A 24,992-nucleotide genomic window follows, 5' to 3' on the forward strand; every position below is an offset into this window, starting at 1 on the left:
AGCCCTATGTAATAATTTAGTTTGCAGGGATCTTTTTTTAAAAAAAATTATTTTAGGCTGCGTTGGGTCTTCGTTTTTGCACGCAGGCGTTCTCTAGTTGCGGGAGCAGGGGCTACTCTTTGTTGCAGTGCGCAGGCTTTTCATTGCAGTGGCTTGTCTTGTTGCGGAGCACGGGCTCTAGGCATGCGGGCTTCAGTAGTTGTGGCTCACGGGCTCTAGAGATAGCCAAGGTGAAGGATAAATTGTTGCATCTGGCCCCTCCTACAACAAACAAATAGGCACAGTGCCTAGTGGGCCTCTTTGAATTTTGGAGGCAACATATTCCTCCTTTGGGTGTGTTCCATTGGCCCATTTACTAAATGACTCAGAAAGCTGCTAGTTTGGAGCGGGGGCAAGAGAAGGCTCTGCAACAGGTCTTGTGCAAGCTCCTCTCCTACTTGGCCACATGATCCAGCAGATCCAATGGTGCTTGAAAGTGTCAGTAGCAGATATGCTCTTTGGAGCTTTTGGCAGGCTTCTGTTGGTAAATTGTGGCATAGGACCTTAGAATTTTGGAGGAAAGTTCTGCAGATTACTACTCTCCTTCTGAGAAACAGCTCTTGGTCTGCAACTGGGCCTTACTAGAGACTGAATCCTTAACAGTGAGCAACGAAGTTACCATGCAACCTCAGCTGCCCATCATCAGGAACTGGGTGTTATCTGGCCCACTAAGTCATAAAGTTGTTTGTGCACAGCAGTAGTCTATCGTCAAACAGAAATAGTATATATGAGATCGGGCTTGAGCAGGCCCTGAAGGCACAGTAAGTTATGTGAAGATGTGGCCCAAATGCCCATGATCCCCACTCCTGCTACACTGCCATTTCTCTCCCAGCCTGAGCCTATGGCTTCATGCAGAGTATCCTGTGATCACGTGACAAAGGAAGAGACTTAGGCCTCGTTTACAGATAGTTCTGTGTGATGTGCAGGTACCACGCTGCAGTAGACAGTTGCAGCACTACAGCCCCTTTCTGGGACATCCCCTTTCTGGGACACACTGGTGAAGGGAAATCCTCCCAGTGGGCAGAACTCCAAGCAGTGTACCTGGTTGTTCACTTTGCTTGGAAGGAGAAATGGCCAGGCATGTGATTATATACTAATTTACGGGCTGTGGTTAATGGTTTCGCTGGATGGTCAGGGACTCAGAAGGAATATGAGTGGAAAATTGGGGACAAGGAAATTTGGGGAAGAAGTATATATACAGGGAATTCCTTGGTGGTCCAGTGGTTAGGACTCAGCGCTTTCACTGCCGTGGGCCCAAGTTCGATCCTTGGTTGGGAACTAAAGATCCTGAAAGCTGCGCGGCTTAAAAAATTTAAAAAGAAAAAAAAAAAAAGAAGTATGTATACAGACTTCTCTGAATGGGCAGAAAAAGTGAAAATATTTGTGTACCTTGTGAAGGCTCACCAAAGGATGACCTCAGCAGAGCAGGATTTTAATAATTCTGTGGCTACCAGACAGCCTCTTTCCTCAGCTGCTCCTGTAATCACTCAATGGGCTTGTGAACAAAGTGGCCATGGTGGCAGGGATGGAGGTTATGCATGGGTTCAGCAACACGGACTTCCATTCACCAAAGCCAACCTGACTACAGCCACTGCAGAGAGCCCACTGTGGCACCATTCCTGAGGGTGATCAGCCAGATACCTGGTGCTGGTTGATTACACTGGACCACTTTCATCATGGAAGGGGCAGCATTTTGTTCTTACTGGAATAGACACTTACTCTGGTTATGAACTTTCCTTCCCTGCCTACAATGCTTCTACCCAAACTATCATTCATGGACTTACAGAATGCCTAATCCACTGTCATGGGATTCCACACATTATTGCTTCTGATCAAGGAACTCATTTCACAGCAAAAGAAGTGCAGCAGTGGGCTCATGCTCATGGAATTCACTGGTCTTACCATGTTCCCTACCATCTGGAAGCAGCTGGTTTGACAGAACAGTTGAACGACTTTTGGAGACCCACTTATAGTCTACTAGGTGGCAATATCTGATTATTTTTGCTAATGTATAAGTACAATTGATTTTTGCATGTTGATCTTGAATCCTATAACCTTGCTAAACTCTTAAGTCTAGTGGCTTTTTGGTAGATTCCATAGGATTTTCTATATAAGTAACATGTTACCTATGCAAAAGGACAGTTTACTTCTTCCTTTCTAAAATATATGCTTTTCTTTCTTTATGCACTGACTAGAATCTTGAATACAATGTTGAATATAAGTGGTGAGAGCAGACATCTCTATAATTCTCAGTGCATTTCTATGTTTCAAATAATTCACACTTAAACATTTGTAATTCATGTCAAAATTAAAGGAGAAATGCAAGAATAGTACAAATAGGGACTTCCCTGGCAGTCCAGTGGTTAAGACTCTGCACTTCCTCTGCAGAGGGTGCTGATTCAATCCCTGGTTGGGGAACGAAGATCCCGCATGCTGTGCAGTGCGGCCAAATATCAAAAAAAAAAAAAAGAAGAAGAGTACAAATAACTTTTCCCCCCCTGAACAATTTACAAAAGGAAAACCATTTACCATCAGCTCTAATACTTTAGGGTATGATTCCTACCAAGTAGAGCATTCTCCTACACAACCACAAGAGAGCCATCAGAATCAGGAAATTGATATTTGACACACTACTACCATATAACCCACATACTCTGTTCAAGTTTTGCCAATTGTCCAAAACATATCCCTCAGTGCAAAAGGATCCAGCTGAGGGTCACATGTTGCATTTAGTTGTCATATTGCTTTATTCTCCCTCAGTTTGGAACTTGTCTTTGTCTTGGTCTTTTTTTGATTTTCATGACCTTGACATTTTTGAAGATTACAGGCCAGTTTTTTGTAGAATGTTCCTCAATCAGGTATGTCTGATATTTCCTCATAATTCGATTCAGATTATGCATTTTTGTCAGGAATTACTATGGAAGTGATGCTGTTCTAACTGCACTCTATCAGCCTGTATATTATTTTGATTTGTCCCATTAATGGTAATGCTAGTAACGTTCATCCCTTGATTATGGTGATGTCTTCCAGGTTTCTCCACTGTAAGATTATTCTTTTTCCTTTTGTAATTAATGAGTATTTTGTGGGAAAGTACTTTGAAAGTATGGAAATATCCTACTCCTCATCAAATTTTCACCCATTTGGTTTAGTATTCATTGATGTTTTGTGGCTTAATTATTACCGATGGCTTCTAAATGGCATTTTCTAATCCCATCATTCCTTCTATATTAATTAGTTGTCTTTTACTGAGAAAACCTTTTTCTTCTTCCCACTTATTTATTTATTTAAAAAAATTTTTTTAATTTTATTTATTTATTTTTGGCTGCGTTGGGTCTTCGTTGCTGTGCGCAGGCTTTCTCTAGTTGTGGCGAGCAGGGGCTACTCTTTGTTGTGGTGCGTGGGCTTCTCGTTGTGGTGGCTTCTCTTGTTGCAGAGCACAGGCTCTAGGCACACGGGCTTCAGTAGTTGTGGCTCACGGGCTCAGTAGTTGTGGCTCGCGGGCTCTAGAGAGCAGGCTCAGTAGTTGTGACGCACGGGCTTAATTGCTCCGCGGCATGTGGGATCTTCCTGGACCAGGGCTCGAACCCATGTCCCCTGCATTGGCAGGCAGATTCTTAACCACTGTGCCACCAGGGAAGCCCCCCACTTATTTATTAATTATTACAATCATAATGACTCATAGATTCCTGTTTTATTCAGTGGATTATAATCTTTTATTGTTATTATTTAGTTTGATGTTCAAATTGTCACAGATTTGGCCAGTGGGAGCCCCTTCAAGCTCTTTGTTTTTTTTTTAATTGGAGTATAGTTGGTTTAAAGCTGTCTCATATCCTTTTGAAATGATGTCTCCATCAGTTTTTGGAAGTATAATAGACTTACAATATTATATTAGAGGTGTAAAACACAGTGATTTGATATTTTTATATATTACAAAATGATCACCATGATAAGTCTAGTTACCTCTGTCACCATACAGAGTTATTACAGTATTATTGACTGTATTCCCTATGCTGTACACTACATCCATGACTTATTTTATAAGTGACATGTCCCCATCATTATTTGAGCATTCCACACTTTGTCATGGCACAACCATATATTTCAGGTTCATCTTGTACTTTCCCCTCCCCAGCCCCTGAATCAGCCCTTTTCCCATGAAGCAATGGTTCTTTTCATTGGAGAAATGCTATTTAGAAACCATAGATCAATGCTATGGGGTGTCACTATTCCCAGGTCCTTCCTCTCAGTGAACCGAAGTAGGGGGAAAATGTGTTTATGTGTATATATATCTATATCTATATATTATAGATATAGATATATACATTTTACCCTGATACCTCTAATTCTAACCTAATGTTACAGGGTTCATTCTGATTTTCTTGTTTTCCACATTTGAGACCCTTATCTGGCAGAAGAAACCTGGCTCCCTTTATCTTCAATATATTTATTTATTTGACCAATCCCACTTGTATATAGCCAGTCTTCTGTTGCTGTTGCTTCCCATCACTCCTCCTACCACGGATGCTTGCTTGAGCTCCAACACCCCATGCCAGGCTCCCAAAATGGATTCCACACATGGAATCAGAACCCTCTTTACCCTCCTCAGGCTCTAACATACCACAATGGTATGGGCCACTGCTGCTGCTCATCTAACTGGACTCCTACATTCCCCACATAATGCCTTTTAGACTGAATTATTCAGGAAGGAAGGAAGAAGAAAGGAAGGAAAGTAAGAAGATAGGCAGGCTTATAATTACTTTTTAATTAAGGAGAAAAAAAAGGCTCAAATCATTTTGATTCCTAATTGTCATTCACAGGAGCACTGTTGGCTACTCTTTTACTTGTGGCCGAAAGAAAATCAGGTTTCATTATTAAACTGCCTATGGTTCATCTGTGTGCATGATATATATATATATATATATATATATATATATATATTTTTTTTTTTTTTTTTTTTGGTACGCAGGCCTCTCACTGTTGTGGCCTCTCCCGTTGCGGAGCACAGGCTCCGGACGCGCAGGCTCAGCGGCCATGGCCCACGGGCCCAGCCGCTCTGCGGCACGTGGGATCTTCCCGGACCGGGGCACGAACCCATGTCCCCTGCATCGGCAGGCGGACTCTCAACCACTGCGCCACCAGGGAAGGACCCATGATATTTTTAATGATTTACGCTATACCCCAAAGAACCATGTTTAAGGTAATTAGATATACAAATTTCAGAGACAAAATAGAATAATTGGATCCAAGAGAGCTACCAGAGACTCAGTATTACTTTCATCTTTGACTAAGCTCTGAAGTACAGGCTTCTAGATGGAGAATATGCCTCAGACACTTATAGATAAGCCACGCACTGCATCTTTTGTTATACTGAGTCAGTTTTTTTTTTTTTTAACGATACGCGGGCCTCTCACTGTTGCGGCCTCTTCCGTTGCGGAGCACAGGCTCCGGACGCGCAGGCTCAGCGGCCATGGCCCACAGGCCCAGCCGCTCCGCGGCATGTGGGATCTTCCCGGACCGGGGCACGAACCCGTGTCCCCTGCATCGGCAAGCGGACTCTCAACCACTGTGCCACCAGGGAAGCCTATACTGAGTCAGTTTTAAGATTTAAGAGTTATCTTAGATGGGATATGCCAGATATGGACCTATAATGGATGATAAATATTTCACACTGATTCAGGAAGGCAGCAGTGCAAAAGAGCATGGGCTCTGAAGCCAGACATCCTGGGTTCCAATCTGCCCTATCATGTTTACCAATAGCGGGACCTTGCAAAAACTGCTCAGCCTCTTTAGGCCTCAATATCTTCATCTCTAAAATGGAGCTTCTACTTCATAGGGTTGTTTAAGCAGATTAAGCAATACCCTTAAAACAGTGTCTGGCACTAGAGGTGGATTTTCCTTGAAACTAAAGACATTTAAGTTTTAGGGAATCTCACTTGCACAGGCTACCTCCAAGGCCCTGTACTTAATTTTATATTTGCAATTTTTTTTCTTTTTCTTAAAAAGAATCCCCAAATTGTATAAACTTCAGGCCTTACCCAACTGGGTCTCCTCCTGTCTGGCACATAGTAAGTACTTGGTAAATGTAAGTTTTTATCAGTTACATCTAATATTAAGAGTGGTTCTTTATGGTGTTTTTGTTTTCAGTTTTGTGTGTGTATATTTTTATTTTTGTTTTTGCTTTTAAGTTGCTCCACCTTGTAGAAAAACAAACTAGAAGATAAGCCATAATGTAGGATATTTCTTCACTTATTCTCCACTAAAAAATATTTATTGAGTGGCTACTATGTCAAAGGTGTTCACAGTCTTGTGGCCAAGACCAACATATATATAAATAATTACAATATGAATAGTAAGTGCTATAATAAGTATATATACAGACACAAAGAGGAAGGCACAAAACTTAGCCTTTTGACTGAAATGTTTTAGTGGATAAATATGTGATTTGGAGGGTGGAGGATTATTCAGTTTGAAGAAACAACATATTCAAAGGCCTTAATTCCTTCATTGAATAAATATTTATCAAGGATCTGCATTATGGCAGGTACTATTCTGGATGCTGAGAATACAGCAATAAATGAGTCAGGCAAGAGCTAGGCTTTCATAGAGCTTACACTCTAGTAGTAGGGGCACTAAATAGGGTAATGCGATAGAGTGTTACACAGTGTATTAGTGCGTGTCCATTCTAAACTGAATGGTAAAAGAAGGCCTTTCTGAGGATGAAACATTTGAGGAGAGGCTTGAGTAACAAGAAGGAGTCAGACATGAGAAGATGGGGGGCAGGGAGGGGCACTCAAATGCAAGAACTGCTGGTAGCAAAGGACCTAGAATAGCCAAAACAATTTTGAAAAAGAAAACAAAGTTAGAGAACTCACACAACCCGATTTCAAGACTTACTGTAGAGTTACAGCAATCAAGACAGTGTGGTTTTGGTGTAAGGACGGACATTTATATCAGTGGAAGTGAAAAAAGAATCTAAAAATAAGCCTAACTGCATATGGTCAATTGAATTTTAACAAAGGTGCCAGGTTAATTCAATGGAGAAAAGACAGTCTTTTCAAAAAGTGGTGCTGAAACAATTAGGTATCTGTATGTAAAAACAGAACTACAACTCATACCTTGCACCACATAAAAAAAGTCAGCTTGAAATGGATGATAGACCTAAATATAAAACCCAAAACTATAAAACTTCTATAAGAAAATATAAGTGAAAGTCTTCATAATTTTGGGTTAAGCAGAGATTTCTTAGCTAGGACACACAAAACACAAACCATAAAAACAAATTGATAAATTTGGACTTCATCAAAATTGAAAACTTGTCTTCAAAAGATCCTGTTTAAAAAATGAAAAAAACAGCCATGGCCTGGGACAAAATGTATGAAAAACACATACCTGATAAAGGACTGGTATCCAGATTACAAAAAGAACTCTCACAACTCAGAAGAAAACAACCTAATTTTTAAAATGGGCAAAAGGTTTGAACAGGCATTTCACCAAATAAATATATAAAAAGATGCTGAACGGGCTTCCCTGGTGGTGCAGTGGTTGAGGGTCCGCCTGCCGGTGCAGGGGACGCGGGTTCGTGCCCCGGTCCGGGAAGATCCCACATGCCGCGGAGCGGCTGGGCCCACAAGCCATGGCCGCTGAGCCTGCCCGTCGGGAGCCTGTGCTCCGCAACGGGAGAGGCCACAGCAGTGAGAGGCCCGCGTACCGCAAAAAAAAAAAAAAAAAAAAAAAAAAAGGATGCTAAACATCATTAGACCTTATGGAAATGCAAATTAAACCACAGTGTCATATCACCACATACCCACTAGAATGGCTAAAATTAAAAACATAGATAACACAAAGTGTTGGGGAGGATGAGGACACCTGGAACTCTCATACACTGCTGACAGCAGTGTAAATGATATACCCCCTTTGGAAAACAATTTGGCAGTTTCTTATAAAGTTACACATACACTTACCACATAACCCAGAAATCCCACTCCTGGGTATTTACCCAAGAGAAATAAAAACATATGCCCACACAAAGACTTCTACATGAATGCTTGTGGCAGCTTTATTGTAATAGCTCAAAACTGGAAATTACCTAAATGTCTATCAACTGGTGAATAGACATATAAATTACAGTATACATCTACATAATGAAATACTACTCAGCAGTAAAAAGGAATAATACATGCAACAAGATGGATGAATCTCAAAAGCATTATGTGAAGTGAAAGCAGACAGACACAAAACCTTACATATTGCATGATACCATTTAGTGGCATTCTGGAAAAGACAAAACTACAGGGACAAGAATCAATTCAGTGGTTGCTAGGGACTGTGGTGATGGTGGAGGAGGGGACTGACTACAAAGAGGCAAAAGAAAACTTGTTTGGGGTCATAGAAATGTGCTATATCTCAACTGCAATGATTATATTACTATATACATTGCCAAAATTCAACATATTGTACATTTAAAAATGGTGAACTTTATGTGAATTATTCCTCAATAAGCCTGAATTAAAAAATCACCACTGGTAACAAGTGTGGTTTTAAAATGTGTCCACAAATTCTACATTTGATCTTAGCCTAAAGGATGAGAAGTGATTATCTGCAAATCCTTTGACTCTCCTCACTTCAAAAGGTGAAGCCTAATTCCACTCCCCTTTAGTGTAGGCTGGACTGACTTAGTGACACACTGCTAATAAACAGAGTATGGCAGAAGTGATGGTGTGTGACTTCTGAGAATAGGCCATAAAAGGCATTGCAGCTTTCTCCTTGTTCTCTCTCCGATCACTCACTTTGGGGGAAGTCAGGTACCACATTGTAAGGACCTTCACTAGCCTTATGGAAAGGCCCACTTGATAAGACCTCTTGCCAACAACCGTTTGGGTGAGACATCTTGGAATTGGATCCCTGAGCCCCAATCCGTGTGTCAACAGGGGCTGCAGCCCCAGCCAACATCTTGTCTGCAACCTCATGAGAAATCCTGAGCCAAAACCAACTAGGTAAGCCAGTCCTGAATTCCTGACTCACAGAAACTGTCAGATAATAAATATTTGTTGTTTTAAGCCAGTAAGTCTGGGGTAATTTGTTATACAATTATAGATAGCTAACATATTATAATAGAGATGAGAGGAGTAATCTGAGATGAAGTTGGAGAGGTAGGTAGAGACCAGATCTTGTAAAGACCTAACAGGCATTGTGAGGACTTCAGATTTGATTTGGTAAGCCATTGGTGGTTTCATTCAGAAGAAAAACAAGCACAATTTCATTTTCAGTAATCATTTCACTATGGAGTGGTCAAGAATGGATGCAGGGAGACCAGTTAGGAGGCCATTTTGGCAGTACAGTTAAGAGATGATGGTGGCTGAGACTAGGGTGGTGACAGTGGAGATGGATGTATAGAGTGAAGGAAGTAGAGGAAACAAGGATGAGCCTACAGTTTTTTTGTTTGAATAGTTGAAATGAGGGTAACTGTAAAAGGGACATATTGGGAGAAGTGATGGATGAAATCAAGGCTTGAAGGAGTGTATAAGCATAATGTGTTTGAGAAACTGCAAATAGGCCAGTATGGTTGGAGTTTATGGTGATTGGATAGGAAGAGAGAGTGGTGAGAAAGGAGGCTAAAAAGACAGGCATGAAAGAAAGACCCTATTTATCACCATAAAATGTCTGACTTTATCCAGTTAGTCTGGGAGCCACTAAAAGATTTTTTCAGTAAGAGAATGACTGATCAAATTCACATTTTAGAAAGATGACCAGCAGCAGCAATACAGACTTTGGATTGAAGATGAGAGATACTGGAAACCAGAAGACATTTTGAGTAACTTTCTGATTTTTAGGAGGCAGCATAGTACAGTAGAAAGAACATACAGGCCTTTGGAGTCAGATGGACCCAAGTTCAAACTGGCATAGCAAGTTACCATCTATTATGGGTTGTGTTGTGTCCCCCTCCAACTTCAGATGTTGAAGTCCTAACCCCCCAGTACCTCAGAGGTGACCTTATTTGGAAATATTGCAGATATAATTAGTTAAGATGTAATTAGTTAAGATAAGGTCATACTGGAGTATGGTAGGTTAATCCAATATGCCTGGTATCCTTACAAAAAGGGGAAATTTGGTCATAGACATGCACACAGGCACAATGCCATCTGAATATGAAGGCACAGATCTACAAGTCAAGGAATGCCAAAAATTACCAGCAAGCCACTAGAAGCTAGGGGAAAGGCATGGAACAGATTCTGCCTCATAGCCCTCAGAAGGAACAAACTCTGCTGACACCTTGATCTTGGACTTTTAGCCTTCAGAACTGTGAGATAATAAATTCCTGTTAAGCCACTCAACTGGTGGTACTTTGTTATGGCAGCCCTAGTAAAGGAATACACAATCTGTGTGACTTGGACAAATTGCTTTATCTTGCTAATCCCTAGTATCCTAATCTGTAAAATGGGGATAATTGTGTCTACCTAATAAGGTGGTCACGAGGATGAAATGAAATGGCATTTGCAAAACACCTGGCACTGCATAAATATTATTTTACATTTGTGAGACACTAATGCTACAAGGAAAATGGGACATTTTTGAACATTTTTGGAAAGACTGACTACAACTTTAAGGGTCATGTGTAATACAACTTAAAGGAATAGGATGGACAAAATGAGCTTGGAACCCTTATTTCCTGTTGGATTCCTTAGAGAGGAGCCCTGGGATTGTCTTGCATTCTGTGAAAATGCAGCTTCTTTTGGGATAGAACACTAGTACAAGAACCAAAAGCACTCTCCAAGGCAGGAAGGTTGAGGCTAACGAACATCCTGTGGTGTGGTAAAGTTGGGAAGGGAAGGAGGTGAACAAAGCTAGAGAAGAATGGGCCAGATGCCTTAGGCCTCCAGGTTTCCCAGCACACTTCCTTAGGTAAAAGATTTAGGCTGGGGGTTGTCCTCTCCTCAGCTCCATGTGGGAAACCCAACAGAGGCCTCTCACCGGTCTCTGGAACGCCTAGTCTTTTCAAGCAGGGAGTCCATTGCCAAAGCAAACAATCCCAGCTCTACGATTGTGCTCTGGCTGGGGTAGGGGAGAACAAAGCTCCCTTTCTTTGCTTCCCCAACTCTATGGCTCCAGCCAAAGGCACTGTTTACACAATCTTCCCTGGTGAAGAATTTGTTCCTTTTCTCTCTAGGTTACAGCTGGAAAAGATTGACTCCCTCCTTGCCTGTTCCTTTTTCCCAGACCCCTGGACAAGAAAAGTGTCCAATACCTGAAGCCTCCCACCCTCAGAAAAGATGTCAGCACACTTAGGAGTAACTCCAGGCCCTTTTGTGATGTGACAGAGACCCTCAGTTTTAGTGGCAGAAAGCCTGTCTGGCTGGGAAAGGGAGGCTGGCTGGAGCTATCAGGAGCCTCGCTTGTCTCCATTCCAACTCTGTTTATTCCTCCCTCTCTCACTCCCCAGGGATTCCGAGGCTTTCCCAGGTCCATATCTAGGAGTGAATCAAATAATCAATATCCAGGGCAGATTTGGGTTTCTTCTTTAAAAGGATGAAAACAATGTTTTCTGGTGGGAAATGTTTTCTGTAGTCTTTAGTTCACTAACTCCAGCAGCACATATGTTTCCCTCCAGCCCCAAAAACAAAAGCAAGAAGGAGAAAAGGAAGCCCCAGAGTGGTGGAGTCTAATTTTAGCACTGGCAGAGAGTCCCAGTGTTAAGTTACTCCTGGTAAATTGTAACTAAGAAACAGAAGAGATAGAGACAATTTACAAGGTCTAGGCCCCCAGCAAGAAGTTTTAAAATCGACTTTCATTTATTTCTATGGCATCTCCAGGAGGCACATCTCAAGGAAATGTGCCTCCCATTTCACACAAGGGAAGGAAATTGAAGCACAAGAATTTACCAAAAGTGACTTGAACCCAGGATTCTGGCACTTTCAATTTGGTCAACTCTATAAGCCAAGTTGCTTTCTGAAAATTGTATGGGTCTTTGCACTGTACAAATTTTTCCTGAGCTAAATCCCCACTGGCTATCCTCCTGCTGTTAAGGGAGTTATGGGCTAGGTGTTTATTACCCTTTGCAGCTATGTTTTGGAAACTTAAAGTCCTTGCTCCAGCTGTTGGGAGATGTGGATGGAAAGGCCTTAGGGGTGCAAAGGGGATGCAAGTCTGTTAGGCTCAGGTATCACCCCTATACCTACACAAACACCATCACCCCCCACCTCACCCCGCCACCAACCACCCTCCCCAGTAAGACCTGCAGAGTTGGTTTCTGAAAAAGCAGCTCCACAGTTCCTGGAAGGCTCTAATCCACAATAGTTAAAAATATCCATCTTGGGGCCAGAGCTGAGCCAACTAAGCTGACCCTACCCAGAAACCCAGGAAATTACCCAGCAGTGGGTAAAATGAATACAAGGGTAGGCAAATGCTACCTATCCGCAATATAACAACAGGGATGATAATTATAAGAAAAACAGATCCAGCTCCTTCACTGAGAGATCTAAAAAACTGTCCAGATTTGTCTTTCCCTCTCCTTCAATGATACCCTGGCCCCCACACCTTGTGGTGTGGCATAATGCAAGGAGCTCTGGTCACGGGTTTCTATTCTGTTCTATCTAGAACCAAGTCATGATTCTTGAACAGGAGTCTTAGTTTTCTCATTTGTTAAAACGAGAAAAAAATATCTACTCCACACAAATGAAATAGCTATAGTAAAAATAGCTATAGGCATACAGTTTTTGTTTAAAGGTCTTTCCTGGACTTCCCTGGCAGTCCAGTGGTTAAGACTCCCTGCTTCCACCGCAGCGGGCACGGGTTCAATCCCTGGTCGGGGAACTAAGATCCTGCGTGCCACAAAGACTTGCCAGAAAATTAAATAAATAAATAAAATAAAGGTCTTTCCTTATTTAGCCTTCCTGAGCTAGGTTAGAGTCAACACAGTTAGGAGGCAGAGTGTCAGATAAGTCAACTTTAGAGTTTCCTTTCAGTGCAAGATTCAGATGAAACTTCACTCCTTTTGCAGACTGGAAAATTGCACCTGTGTTAGCTTTCTATTGCTACATAACAAACTACACAAACTTAGTGGTTTAAAACAAATTCCATTTATTATCTTACTGTTCTGTAGATCATAAAATCCACGCAGGCTTGATTCCATTTTCTGTTTAGGGTCTCCCAAATCCAAAGTCAAGGAAGGTGTTGACTGGTCTGGGCTCTCATCTAGAGGTTCTAAGGAAGAACCCACTCCAAGCTTATTCAGGCTGTTGGCAGAATTCAGTTCCTTCCAGTTGTTGGACTGAGGTCGCATTTCCTTGCTGGCTGTTGGTTAGGGGGTCAATTTCAGCTCTTAGAGGCCACTTTCCAATCATTGCATACGGTCCCCTCCAACTTCAAAGCCAGTAATAGTGCAACGAATCTTTTCGTCAAATGTCTCTGATTTTTCCTTCTGCCACCAGTCTGAGAAAGCTCTTTGCTTTTAAGGGCCCATGTGATTAGATCAGGCCCATGCAGATAATCTCCCTATCGTAGTCAACTGTGCCATATATAACATAACCACAGGTGCAATAGCTCATCAAATTCACAGGTTAGGGATTACACCATAACATTTTTAGGGGATCATTTAAGAAATTCTGCCTGCCACAGCACTTATTCAAAAGATGAAAGGAAATGATCTCTTTTGGGGTGGGGTGGGGAGCAAAGAAGGAAGTGGGAATAGACTATCGCTAACTAACCATTTATACCAATAAGAGAAGCCAAGCGTTTGAGATGAGAGTCCTGACCCCATCCCCGGTATTCTATCCATTATATCTTCTGCCACCTTTTGATTGGCTACTTTGGTCACAATGTCCTAACATAGTGCCTTGAGGTAAATGCTCAATCATAAAGACATGTTAAGGAATGCTTGGGGACTAAAAAAAAAATCTTCCCATGTTTTAGCTTTTTCTCATTAAACGGTGTGAACACAAAGCTGTCCAAAGCTGTCCGAGAGTGTGTCCTAAGAATACATGTTGGAAAATGCATATTGTCAGATATGGCTCAACTAAGTCAAAATTTCATTGCTCAAAACTTGTAGGACCAGGATAATATTCCCTGTACTCATTTTCTATTTCAGAATTCAACATGAATATTCCTTCACCTGATTTCTCTTCAATGGAGGTAAGACACAGAGCAGCCTCTAGGTTCCTGGGCACCAACTTGAGCTAAAGCACCAGGGCTGTTCCTGAGCAGCTTTTTCATCCTGATGACCTAAGAAGGCCTCAAACTAATAAATCCATCCTGAAAGGGAGGCTGGAACAGGGTTCCTCATTACTGCTGTTTAGCGTGTAGATGATTTTCAAAGGACGTGATTTTCCTCTAATTAGGATGACTAATTGAAGAAACTGAGAAGAGGGAACCAACTATATGGGAAGAGAACCTTAAGAAGAGTGGATATATATACATTAGTATAACTGATTCACTTTGCTGTACGCCTGCGACTAACACAACAATGTAAAATCAACTAGACTCCAATAAAAATTAGAAAAAAAAAAAAAAAGAAGAGGGAACTCTCTGCCTTCAGCATCCCTGGGTCTTTTCCTCCAGATGCTTCATGGCCAGACTTGCCAACCATAAAAGAGGGAGAAACTGTGTATAAAATACCTGTAATAGGCTCTGAGCTTCATGGAGAATGGAAAGCAAATTATAATCAATATACATTGAACTTTCATGGCACCATCCTTTCCAAATACCAAGGTACTGCATGCACGTAATTCCTGGGATGAGTATTATCCCTATTTAATAGATGGGGAGAAACTGAGGTCCTAGAGTTATTGGTTAGTGATCTGACCACCATCACAATGGCCAGGAGTAAAAGAGAGATTAAACTAACATCTCCTAATTTCAAATCATATGATCTTTTTGAAACTACAAGGACAAATAGAAAGCTTTCATTCCATGTTATCAAAATTGGAAAGACCTTCAGAAAATTTGCTCTTGGACCCTCTCTACTAAAACGTAGCACTCCTCTACCCCAAGTTGCTGGCAACTTGAGTTGCCAATAAATATCTCTTGGGACCTGAAACTAAGAGGATCCAGGTTGCCTTGACTCCTGAAGAAATTTGCTTCCAAGCTTCTTGCAGCACCATCTCATCATTCGTCTCAGAGAGAACAAGAACACGTGGGAGACCAGGTGTGCTCTCTCCAAGCACCTGAGTTGTTAAGGAGTCAGCTAGATTCAATCCCAAAGAAAGGGCCAAGGAGAAAAAGAAAACACAGATGACTCTGATCTGATGACTCGGTAAGGGGATTGGCAAGAGAGGCTCCTACCAGAGGCTCAAACTTAAATGAACAAAACAGAGGGCTATTTCTCATCCCCACATATGTAGGTATCTTCCACCTACTCGTGTCTGGAGGAGCTGTTCTTGTGAGGTCCACCTAGAGCCCCAAAGTCCAGCATACAGTTATTTGGGAATAGTATAGCAATCTAGAAGTAAACTGTGGATAAGACCCCATTCAACCCTTGATCACAATAGCAAAAGGGCAAGGGTGAATGACTTGGGGTGACCTGCTTCCTGAGCACCAGTTTACTCTGAGGTACAGTCACTGCCCTGGGCTTTCAGTCACTGACTGAACCAAAAGAAAATCTGTTGTGGTCATCTACATTATCATGAAAGGACTTTAATTTATACCCGACTTCAAGCATATGTAAGATAAGGCTTATTTAAAGTTTAGCCTTTAGAAAATAATAATCCTTTAGTTTATACTAACCCCACTGTCCAAAGTCCCTCTTGAGGCATTTTTAAGGGAAAAGGTTTATCTTTGTTTATTCTCCTCTTGCTTGCTTGCTTGGGAAAACAATGGTCATCAGCAACACTGGAAAAGTCCCACAAGACCAACAGTGTGGTAGTCTTACATCCTGGGCTACGAGACATGACCTTTGCTCTAGCTCCAGCTCTGCTAGTAAATGTTCCCGGGAGAATCCTTTGATCTCTCAGAGTCTGTTCCCTTGCTTGTGAAGTGAGGTGGTTGGTTCAGATGATTAAAAATTTAACCAAGATACTGCTGTGTCACGCTACATACGTCTAGGGATACAAGATGAATATGACATAGTCCCTGCCTCAAGAAGCTAACAATCTAACTTGGAAGATAAGGCACACATATGTGCACACATGTATACATAAACCCACAATTTATTGTACACAGTAAGCATTATAAAGGATGCAACATGCTCTACAGCCCTTTATATGGGTTAACGCTCACCTGACTGAAAGTGGATGGAAACCAGATGATAGCTTCATGGAAGAAGAGGTAGCATTTAAGCTGTCTTTCAGGATAACAGGGAGTTTGAAAAAGAGGAAAGTGACCAAAGATTCAGGGAAAGAAAGCAGAGATGGACAAAGGGAAAGACCTGTAGATATGTAAGGACAGTAAAGCAGGGAAAGTATTTGGAAAATGACAAATAGTCCACTTTGGGTAGAGTGTTTGGGAATAATAAAAAACAAAGCTGAGAAAGTCGAGTCAGACTGTTTTCGAATTGGTAAATGGCAAAACCAGTCCTATGCTTAAGGATTAACCTGACAGTGGTTGGCAGAAGTAAATGCTAGAGGGTAGAGATGGGAGGCAGAAGACCAATTAAGAAGTTATTGCAATAGACCAGGTGGGTGGCAATGAGGACCTCAGCCAGGAAAGTGGCAGTGGAAAGAGACAGCCCATTAGTCAAAATTTTAAACCAGTACTGTAAGTTGCTATTGACCCAGTTCTCCAAGGTAACATGCCATCCCAGGTGAAAATTATTAAAAAGGAGCACTAGTTTGAATAAAGCTTTCCCAACTTAAGAGAATGAAGAATAAGTGAGCCCAGACCCATGTTGAGCTTAGCACCATCACTAACCTCCAGGCCTTATACTTTCACCAAGGCATTCAGCCAATTGTGGAAAAGAAATATACACAGGAGACTCAAGAAACATCTTTTTAATACAGTATCTATTTGTCTTCCTTCTGTCAAACCCTGAGCTGACCCCTTTTTCCCCAGGCTGCCTGGGGAGGTACAGGAAAAGGAACATACAGGGCAGACAAGACACGGGAGAAAGAACTATGGGAGGTGGAAACGGCTCCTTCACATGGCGAAGAGGATGAGAAAGGCCACCATCAGGCAAAAGAGTCCCATGGCTTCCGAGAGGGCAAAGCCCAGAATGGCGTAGGAGAATAGCTGTTGCTTCAGAGAAGGGTTCCTGGGAGAAGGGGAGGAGAAAAGACTGAATCTCTAGTCCGCACAAAGAAAAGGACAATCATTAAAGGTGGACTCAGGGAGAATCCATCTCAAGCTCACATCTCACTTAATGAGATGACAACATCATGCCCCAATTCTTGCTCTGATACACCAAGGGCTCTACAGAGATGAATAAAGGGAGTGGACAATCCAAAATTCTGTAACACAGCCCAGGTACAAACACTACTGCCTCTACTGGATCACCCACATCTTCCTCATAACTTAAGACTCCTGGGTCTGGACACAACTATCCAGGGCTCAACCAGAATGGAAGAGGTATCTGGAGTGGCAGGGCCTATCAGACCAGTGTTTCCAAACTGTAAGCAGCAGAACCCCAAAATACAAAATGCATAAATCTAAAGTGTAATTGTAAAAAAAGTGGGGGATTTGAAAGTCTTGTTTGATTGGTTTCCCCTTCATTCTCCAAGACAGTCTCTGGGGTATAGCCTCAGAACCCTAGGGCTTTATGTAAAACAATTAGAAAAACACTGTTCTTGTGGACAATGGAGCCAGAGGGACAAATAACTTCTCTCATTTCAAAATAGTCAAAAGATTTTGGGATACAAATGGTCAGTGAGGTTTAGATGATATGATTAAAAAATGGCATAAAGGATTCCCAACTTTGGAAGTCAGTATATAATTTCTATTTCCCTTACTCTGTCACCTCTGGAAGCCTTGATGGATAAGCTAAAGCAATGCCAGCTTTTAACAGAATTGTGGACACAGAAGTTTCTTATTTCATACAAATCCTTAAAAATAACCTTATTTCCCCAAGAACATTAGAAGAACTTGCAGGTCTCTAGAGGATTAATTTAGTTCTAACAGTGAATTGCCCAGAGTTGGTGGGGACCAAATAGTCCCAAGCATCAGGGGGCCATGGGGCTGGATGCAGAGGCAGTTTTCCCAGGAGTGATGGGGGAATTCCCAGGGATGGGGACAAATGGCAGCGAAGCCACTATGCTGACTGAAGCTCTAGACTGAGGGGAGGGTGGGGGAACGGGATGGGGACGATACTTTTTCTGTAAAGGGCCAGACAGCAAATATTTTACGCTTTGTGGGTCACATATGGTCTCTGTTACCTTTTTATTTTCACGACCCTTTAAAAATGTAAAACCCTTCTTAGCTCAACTATACAAAACCAGGCTGTGGCCCAGATATGGACATCCTGCCTTAGTTTGCTGACTCCTACTCTAAACCAAAGCTGTCCAATAGAACTTTCCAAAATGGCAGCCACTAGTCACGTGTGGCCACTGAGCTACATTAAAAGTTACAAAATTTAAGTCTGTGTACTTTCAGTTAATTAAAATTTACATTCAAACAGCAATAGGTGGCTAGTGGCTACCGTATAGGATAGTGCAGCTCTAGAACCCCGTCTCTGCCCAGACCTTTGGAAACATATCAGAGAGCAAATGGTGGGCCCATCTTACCTGGCATAACCAATGATGAGGCTCCCAAACACAGTCCCAATTCCTGCCCCAGAGCCAGCCACCCCTACTGTGGCAGCCCCAGCTCCAATGAACTTGGCGGCTGTGTCAATGTCCCTTGAAATGACACTGGTTTGGAAACTGCGGCTAGGAATAAGTGAGGTGGTCAGGGGACGTGGGGCTGCCAAGCTGCTGTGGCTCTGTGAAGAAGTAGGTAGAAAATTTTTAGGAAACCCTTTTTTCGCTTTGGAAACTTGTGTACCATTTAAGTCCTTATGCTATCAAATCCCACTGCTTCTCCCCCATACAGAAAATCTTTTAACTCCCTGGAAAACTCCCTAAAATGCTGCCAAGCAGAACTTTTAAATGCAAGAGGTGGACGTCAAATACCTTCAAGATTCAGGTATGATCTAGAAATGTTAAGACTGAAGCCCTAGCCTGTTCTTGATGCCTTGAGAAGATCATCTTCCTGGGACTAAACACTCCCAACTCAAGTCAGTACAGTAAGTCAAGTAATGGCAGTTATCAGCAGCACACACGGACATGCGCTGCCAGTGGCAGAAGCTGGAACATTAGGGTACCATATATGGAGTCCTCAGCACTCCCCCTACTGGTTCTGTCAGGTAACCCTCCCCACCCAACCCCCACCCCTCCCCCTCCCCCTCCCCCACAGGCCCAATTCCACTTATTACGAACCTCATCTGTCAGTGTCTCTGGTCGCTTCAGCACCACTGCAGACAGTGATCGGTTCAATAGTGGAGAGGTTCTCCTGATCTAGTGGGAATAACACAAGGCCAAGAAAGTCAAGGAAGGCTGTGGAGAGGAGTTTTAGAACCACCCCCAACTGTTACTCAGATGCCCCATTCATTTGCTAGAACTCAGAATCTCAAGAGAATCTGGAATTATTCTTTTACTTTTAAGCAAATTCTAGATTCAAGAACGGCACCATTTCTCTTGCTTCCTAGGCTTCTCCACTGATTCAAGGGAAGAAAGTCTACTTCCTTTTGGAAGGAATTACCTACCCTTGCTATTCCCTTTTACAGGCCTTGAGAACGGGAAGAAATTTAAGCCTCAGAAGCATTTACTTCGCTCAGCAAGAAATCTATACATATACTGGTAATGGCCAGCCCATCAGAAGGAAGCCAATGACTGGAACATCTTTCCCTGAACACACCCTTCTGGAAAATAGGCACAAAAATCCATGCTGAAAATTTACCCCATCCTGGTAGCCTTTTCTGACTAACTCCAAGCCAGTGTCTCCAAAGCAGACAACATGGTGGTTAACAGCCAGGGCTTTAGACAAATATAACTAGATTCAAATCTTATCTCTGTATCAGCTCTGTGATCTTAGGACAAGTCACTTAAATCTTTCTAAGTCTGCTTTCTCATCTGTCAAATGGGAATAACATAGCTCAGGCTTGATTTGAGGAATAAATAAGATTATGTATACAAACTGGTAAACTCAGTGCCAGGCACAGTAAGTGTTCAATAAATAATAGCTACTAACAGCATCACTCCTTTTCACTTACGAGTGAATGAACCAATTGCCTCCACTATCTAATAATTTGTAATTTCTTCCATGCTGTTGCTTCTGAGTCATATATTTTCCCAATGTGTGTTTTAGCTTCCCACCCAAATTTAAGCTTCCAGAAGGAACTCCCAGCTATGGCTCTCTGACACTCAGGACAAGATCCTGTAAACAGTGCATATTCAGTCCAACTTAGGAAATTTAACTCATGTTTACCATTTCTGGTGGGGTTCCAGTTTACAAGAACACAGAGTTTCAGTCTAGAAATAACCTGATCTTAGCCTAGGTTCTCATTTATACTCTTCTTCTAATATAGTTGGATGAGAGGAATTAACTGGCCTTCATGGGACACAAGGCAGGGAATGCCTGGGAAGCATTCATTCTCTCCTGTCAGGCTAGCACAGCAAAGGGCCCAGCTGTGAAGAACAAGGTCGGAGAAGGAAAAGACAAGATGCTTCTCCTTAAAAACTTTCCTGGAAAAGACAGGTACTCACCAAGGAGGAGGTGGAGATGAACTTGGCGCAAGCGTACATTTTCAGGTGCTGAAGGGCAGTGGCAGGAGAGCTGCAATTACAGAAGCAGCATTGTCAATATTGTCCTTGCTTACCAAAGGACATCCTTATTAGCAGAAAAGGTGCTCTGGAAAATTTAAATGGCCCAGAGAGCAGTGACTGACCTCAAGTCTCAGCAGAGATGGAATTAGAACCCTGAAGTCAGGATTTCCTCCACACAGCTTCTAAGATTTCCTTATAATCAAGTGACTTCTCCTGGTCTGAACAAGAAGCCCCTTGGTCCCAGCTTTAAGACCTGTTATCCCAGACTTCCGTGGTGGCACAGTGGTTAAGAATTCTCCTGCCAATGCAGGAGACACAGGTTCAAGCCCTGGTCCGGGAAGATCCCACATGCCGCTGAGCAACTAAGCCCGTGCACTAAGCAACTAAGCCCGTGCACTAAGCAACTAAGCCCTACTGAGCCTGTGCTCTAGAGCCCGCGAGCCACAACTACTGAGCCCGTGTGCCACAACTACTGAAGCCCGTGCACCTAGAGCCCGTGCTCTGCAACAGAAAAGCCACTGCAATGAGAAGCCCGTGCACCACAACAAAGTGTAGCATCCGCTCGCCACAACTAGACAAAGCCTGCACGCCCCGCGAGGACCCAATGCAGCCAAAAATAAATTAATTAATTAAAAGAGAGAGAGAGAGAGAGAGAGAGAGAGAAAAGACCTGTTATCCCTTTCCATAGCCTCATGCTGGGGTTGTCAGATGAATTTCCCCAGTATCTTTTGCCTAAGTTTCCCTCAGTCTCTTACTCAAAAGAAACTCTTCTCAAGGCTTCATTGGGCCTCAAAATGTTGCCCTTTAAAGACTCTTGGGGGAATTCCCTGGCGGTCCAGTAGTCAGGACTCTGAGCTTCCACCGCAGGGGGCACGGGTTCAATTGCTGGTCAGGGAACTAAGATCCCGAATGCCATGAGCTGCGGCCAAAAAAAAAAAAAAAAAAAAGAAAACTTAAAAAATGTGTACTCTTGGGTCCCACCTTAGACTTTAGACTTTCCAGGTCAAGATCTCTGGGAATAAGGCCCAAGTACCCTCTATTTCAATGAAGCTTCTCAAATGATTCTTAGGTACATAGCATGTTCTTAAAAACAGTCTTGAAACTATGGTAGTGGTACAGCCAGGACTTGAACTCTTCTCACTCTTTTTTTTTTCTCTGCTCACTCTTAATGCTTTCTAATATGCTACAGGTTGAAACACTCAGTGATTACTTAGGCCTGTTAAAGGACACTTCCTTGAATGAGCTGGACTAATACTTTCCCAGATTACACTTCTGAATGCAGAATCTTAGTTACTTTTATATTACCGGATGTCTTCAACTCTTGTCCTGTCTAGAACTCTGATTTCTGCCCATACCCTAACTCTAACCCAATTGTGCTGCCAGACTATTCAGGTTTTCTTGGGTCAAAAATCCAAAATTTCTTTAAAGCTTTAAAAAAGGGAAGACTTTTTTCCCCAAGGCAACAAAACCTCAATATCATCATTTGTAAAATGTAGTTCTTAGGCGGATTAAATGAAATAACATATGGAAAGTGCCTGATGTGGCACTGAAGGGAACCTGCATGAAGTGGCGACCCCTCCGCTGGCCACCTAACCTTGGCCAAGTCTGCACTTGTTAACCAATATCACCTTGGACAACAGCACTACCCAGATTCATGGGTTTCTTCCTCAGTGTAGATGGGCCAAGGAGTTACAGGGCTGCTACTTAACCATTCCCTTTCTTAACCTTCTTTCCCTCTCGTGGGCAGAGTCCGGGGACTCCCGGTAAACCCTTGACAGGAAAGCTGGCCGGTTGGTACTACCCCATGCTGGCCCCACCCCTTTTCAGGCCTCCTGCCTCTAACGGAAAACCTCAGTGTCAGCCCACGACTTGTGCTTTTCCCAACTTCACCGCAGTGGAAGGAAAAGAACGGCGCTGAGAGACAATCAGTGGTTCCAAGGAAACCGGCCTCTTTTCTGCTATCGCTCTCCCAGGCCACAGTCTGAATGGAGGGGGTGTTTTGGCTGTTCTGTTCATTTCTACCACTTTCAAGGTTTACTTTTTAAATCGAGAGGTGCTGACTAGAGGGGGTGGTGTCTTGAGACGATCCACAATCTCCATGGTTCGGCACCTGAAGTCCTGGGGCCAAAAATCTAGAGGTTTCAGAATAAGAAAGGCACGAATCAGGATGTGAAGAGAAAGCAGAGATAGGAGGGGAGAGTTCGGGGGTTGGGACAGCTCTGAAAGGACAAGAGAATGAGAAAAGAGCGTTTGTAAAGGATGAGTCGGGACAGGTGAAACGAGCACCCCGTCATTTGATTTTCGCCAGCTCCAAGGCACGCTCCCCCAACCCACGAGACATCCAAGATGGCGCCAGGCCCGCGCGGTTGGAGGTCACAGGCACGCGGAAGGGGCAGCCCTAAAGCACGGGGATACGGAGGGTAAGGGAGGGCGTGAGGACCCGGGTGGGAGCATGCAAGGTAAGGCTCTCAGAGCATTGGCGCGAGGTGGGGCGCCTCGGGCGCGCGCGTGCGCGGCGCGAGGCGGGAGCGAGGGCCCAAGGCCTTACCTGCTCCCAGGGCCGAGAAGACAAGAGAGAGGCGGGGAGAGGGCGGGAATAGCGAAAGGAAGGCTGTGCTCATGCGCGGCCCGGACCAACGAGTCGCTCTGCCAAGGATAGAGTGATTGCAAAGTTGAGGGTCGGCCAGGCGCCACAGCGCCGCCTGCCAGCTCTGTGGCGACATTCGGCCAGTCATTCCACCTGGCGTTTGAGAGAAGAAACTGCAGGCGGAGCCGACCGAGTGCAGAAATGAGGGCACTCCGCAGTGTAAGCCGATCCGTAACGTGGCCTGCGGTTTGCTCTGCACGGTATTTGGGATCTTGGATTTGCTTCCCTTTTTCAAGCATGCGCAGTCACATTAAAAAAAAAAAAACACACAAACAAATAAACAAAACTACCCAGAATTTCGGTGTTAAATAGCATGCAATCAAGATTGGGGTTCAGTGTCCAAAATGTATCAGGAGGAAAATGAAGTCACGGGATTCCTTCTGTTGCCGCGGACCCTGGCTTTATGGATGGGAAACCCGTTCAACGGGCGAATAGTCAGCAAAATGCCCCAGCTGCCTCTTGTGGTTTCGCCTTTATTTCCCTCTCCTTCTTTCTTATTCTAGTGATCAGCTAGGAGAAAACCAGCATCAGCGAACGAGAAGATACGGGCTAAAGATGATTAGGACTCAAGCGCCCTGACCCTAAGCCTTCTTTCCTGAGTCATGAGACAGTCAAGGAATAATGGGCATCAGTGACCTGAGGTGAGGTTGCGAGATCACGTCAAGCATGCCTGTGCCTCCGCCCAGGTTTTATTTACACGAGTTGAGAGAAGCAGCCCCCACAGGAGGTGCTCTTATGGAGGCCCCTCGGCTTCTCCCTCGTGTCCTTTTGCTCGTCCTTTCCCCAATGGGAGGAAGTAGGGGGCTTCCTGGCCCTCACCTCTTATTCTTGGCTGCTTTATCTCCCACATAGGGTCTGACCGGCCCCTTTGGAGAGAGGTCGGTACCCACGTCCCCTCATGTCCAAACCTCGGCCGTCCAGGCATCGTATTTGAACGCAGCACAAGAAAGACGGGGAAAGCTCACCAAACCCCCATAAAAAATAAAAAATAAAAAGAAGGCTGTGGCTGTAAATAAAGCCAAATCCGCCACCCTCTGAGGGGCCGTTTGTCCTCCCCTCCTTGTCCCCGTCCTTCCCGCCGCCCCCTCCCGGCTCCCGGGCCCCGCGGCGCCCCGGCCCCGAGCTCCTCCATTTAATCGGATTTGGGAGAAGGGGAGGATAAATCACGGCAGCAGCTTTACGGTCCCGGAGGAGAGGCGAACTGCAGCCAGGCACACCCCGGCCGGCGATAAAAACCGCCGCTGAAAGCCCACGGAGCAATTTCCCGGGACCCCGAGCGACGCCATTACAGGAATGTAATTTTGCCCGGATGAGGCCCCGAGTTTAATTATCCTCGCGGAGGAATTTCAATGCGGCCAATCCATCTTGCAGGCGGGCGGCAGAGGGATTTATATGGGCCTGTTATTTCACACCGATCCTCCATCTGCATTTTTATGGCCCTGAACTCCTGAAAGGGAGGGGAAGGAGTGGGGAGAAATCGGAGAAGCAGGCGAGGAGAGACGGGTGGGAGACTTCCCGCCTTTCCTAAATCCACGATCCCACGCCGATGAGGATTCTCACTGGTTCCCCTGAAATGCCCAGATCTC

At 43.7% G+C, this 24,992-nt stretch overlaps 1 protein-coding gene and 1 long non-coding RNA gene across 3 annotated transcripts; one reads left to right on the forward strand and one right to left on the reverse strand.

Moving 5' to 3' along the window:
- Window positions 1-16,939: 16,939 nt before the first annotated feature.
- On the reverse strand, window positions 16,940-23,363 carry ATP5MC2 (ATP synthase membrane subunit c locus 2). Of its 2 annotated transcripts, none has more exons than XM_060024899.1 (5): window positions 23,308-23,363; window positions 20,700-20,769; window positions 19,374-19,451; window positions 18,681-18,877; window positions 16,940-17,215 (listed from the first exon to the last, which is right to left on the reverse strand). In XM_060024899.1, exons 2-5 carry the CDS (start codon window positions 20,736-20,738, stop codon window positions 17,101-17,103), a joined length of 429 nt encoding a protein of 142 aa, XP_059880882.1. In that variant the 5' UTR covers window positions 20,739-20,769; window positions 23,308-23,363; the 3' UTR covers window positions 16,940-17,100. The 2 variants fall into 2 exon arrangements, with proteins under 2 accessions (XP_059880882.1, XP_059880881.1); XM_060024898.1 differs by lacking the exon at window positions 23,308-23,363 and adding an exon at window positions 20,882-21,057.
- On the forward strand, window positions 22,871-24,396 carry LOC132433735 (uncharacterized). Its single transcript, XR_009521205.1, has 3 exons — window positions 22,871-23,179; window positions 23,910-24,047; window positions 24,259-24,396. It is a non-coding gene; the product is annotated as an uncharacterized lncRNA (long non-coding RNA).
- Window positions 24,397-24,992: the final 596 nt, after the last annotated feature.

The sequence above is a fragment of the Delphinus delphis genome, chromosome 11 (assembly GCF_949987515.2).
Source record: "Delphinus delphis chromosome 11, mDelDel1.2, whole genome shotgun sequence".
NCBI classification, from domain to species: Eukaryota; Metazoa; Chordata; class Mammalia; order Artiodactyla; family Delphinidae; genus Delphinus; species Delphinus delphis.

Excerpts from the sequence above, each read along its gene's own strand:
- ATP5MC2 (XM_060024899.1), bottom strand. The coding sequence starts at position 20,738 with ATGTACGCTTGCGCCAAGTTCATCTCCACCTCCTCCTTG. Across the intron at positions 18,878-19,373 it reads CAGAGACACTGACAGATGAG|AGCCACAGCAGCTTGGCAGC; the intron begins GTTCGTAATAAG and ends ACTTCTTCACAG. Across the intron at positions 17,216-18,680 it reads CTCATCATTGGTTATGCCAG|GAACCCTTCTCTGAAGCAAC; the intron begins GTAAGATGGGCC and ends CCCTTCTCCCAG.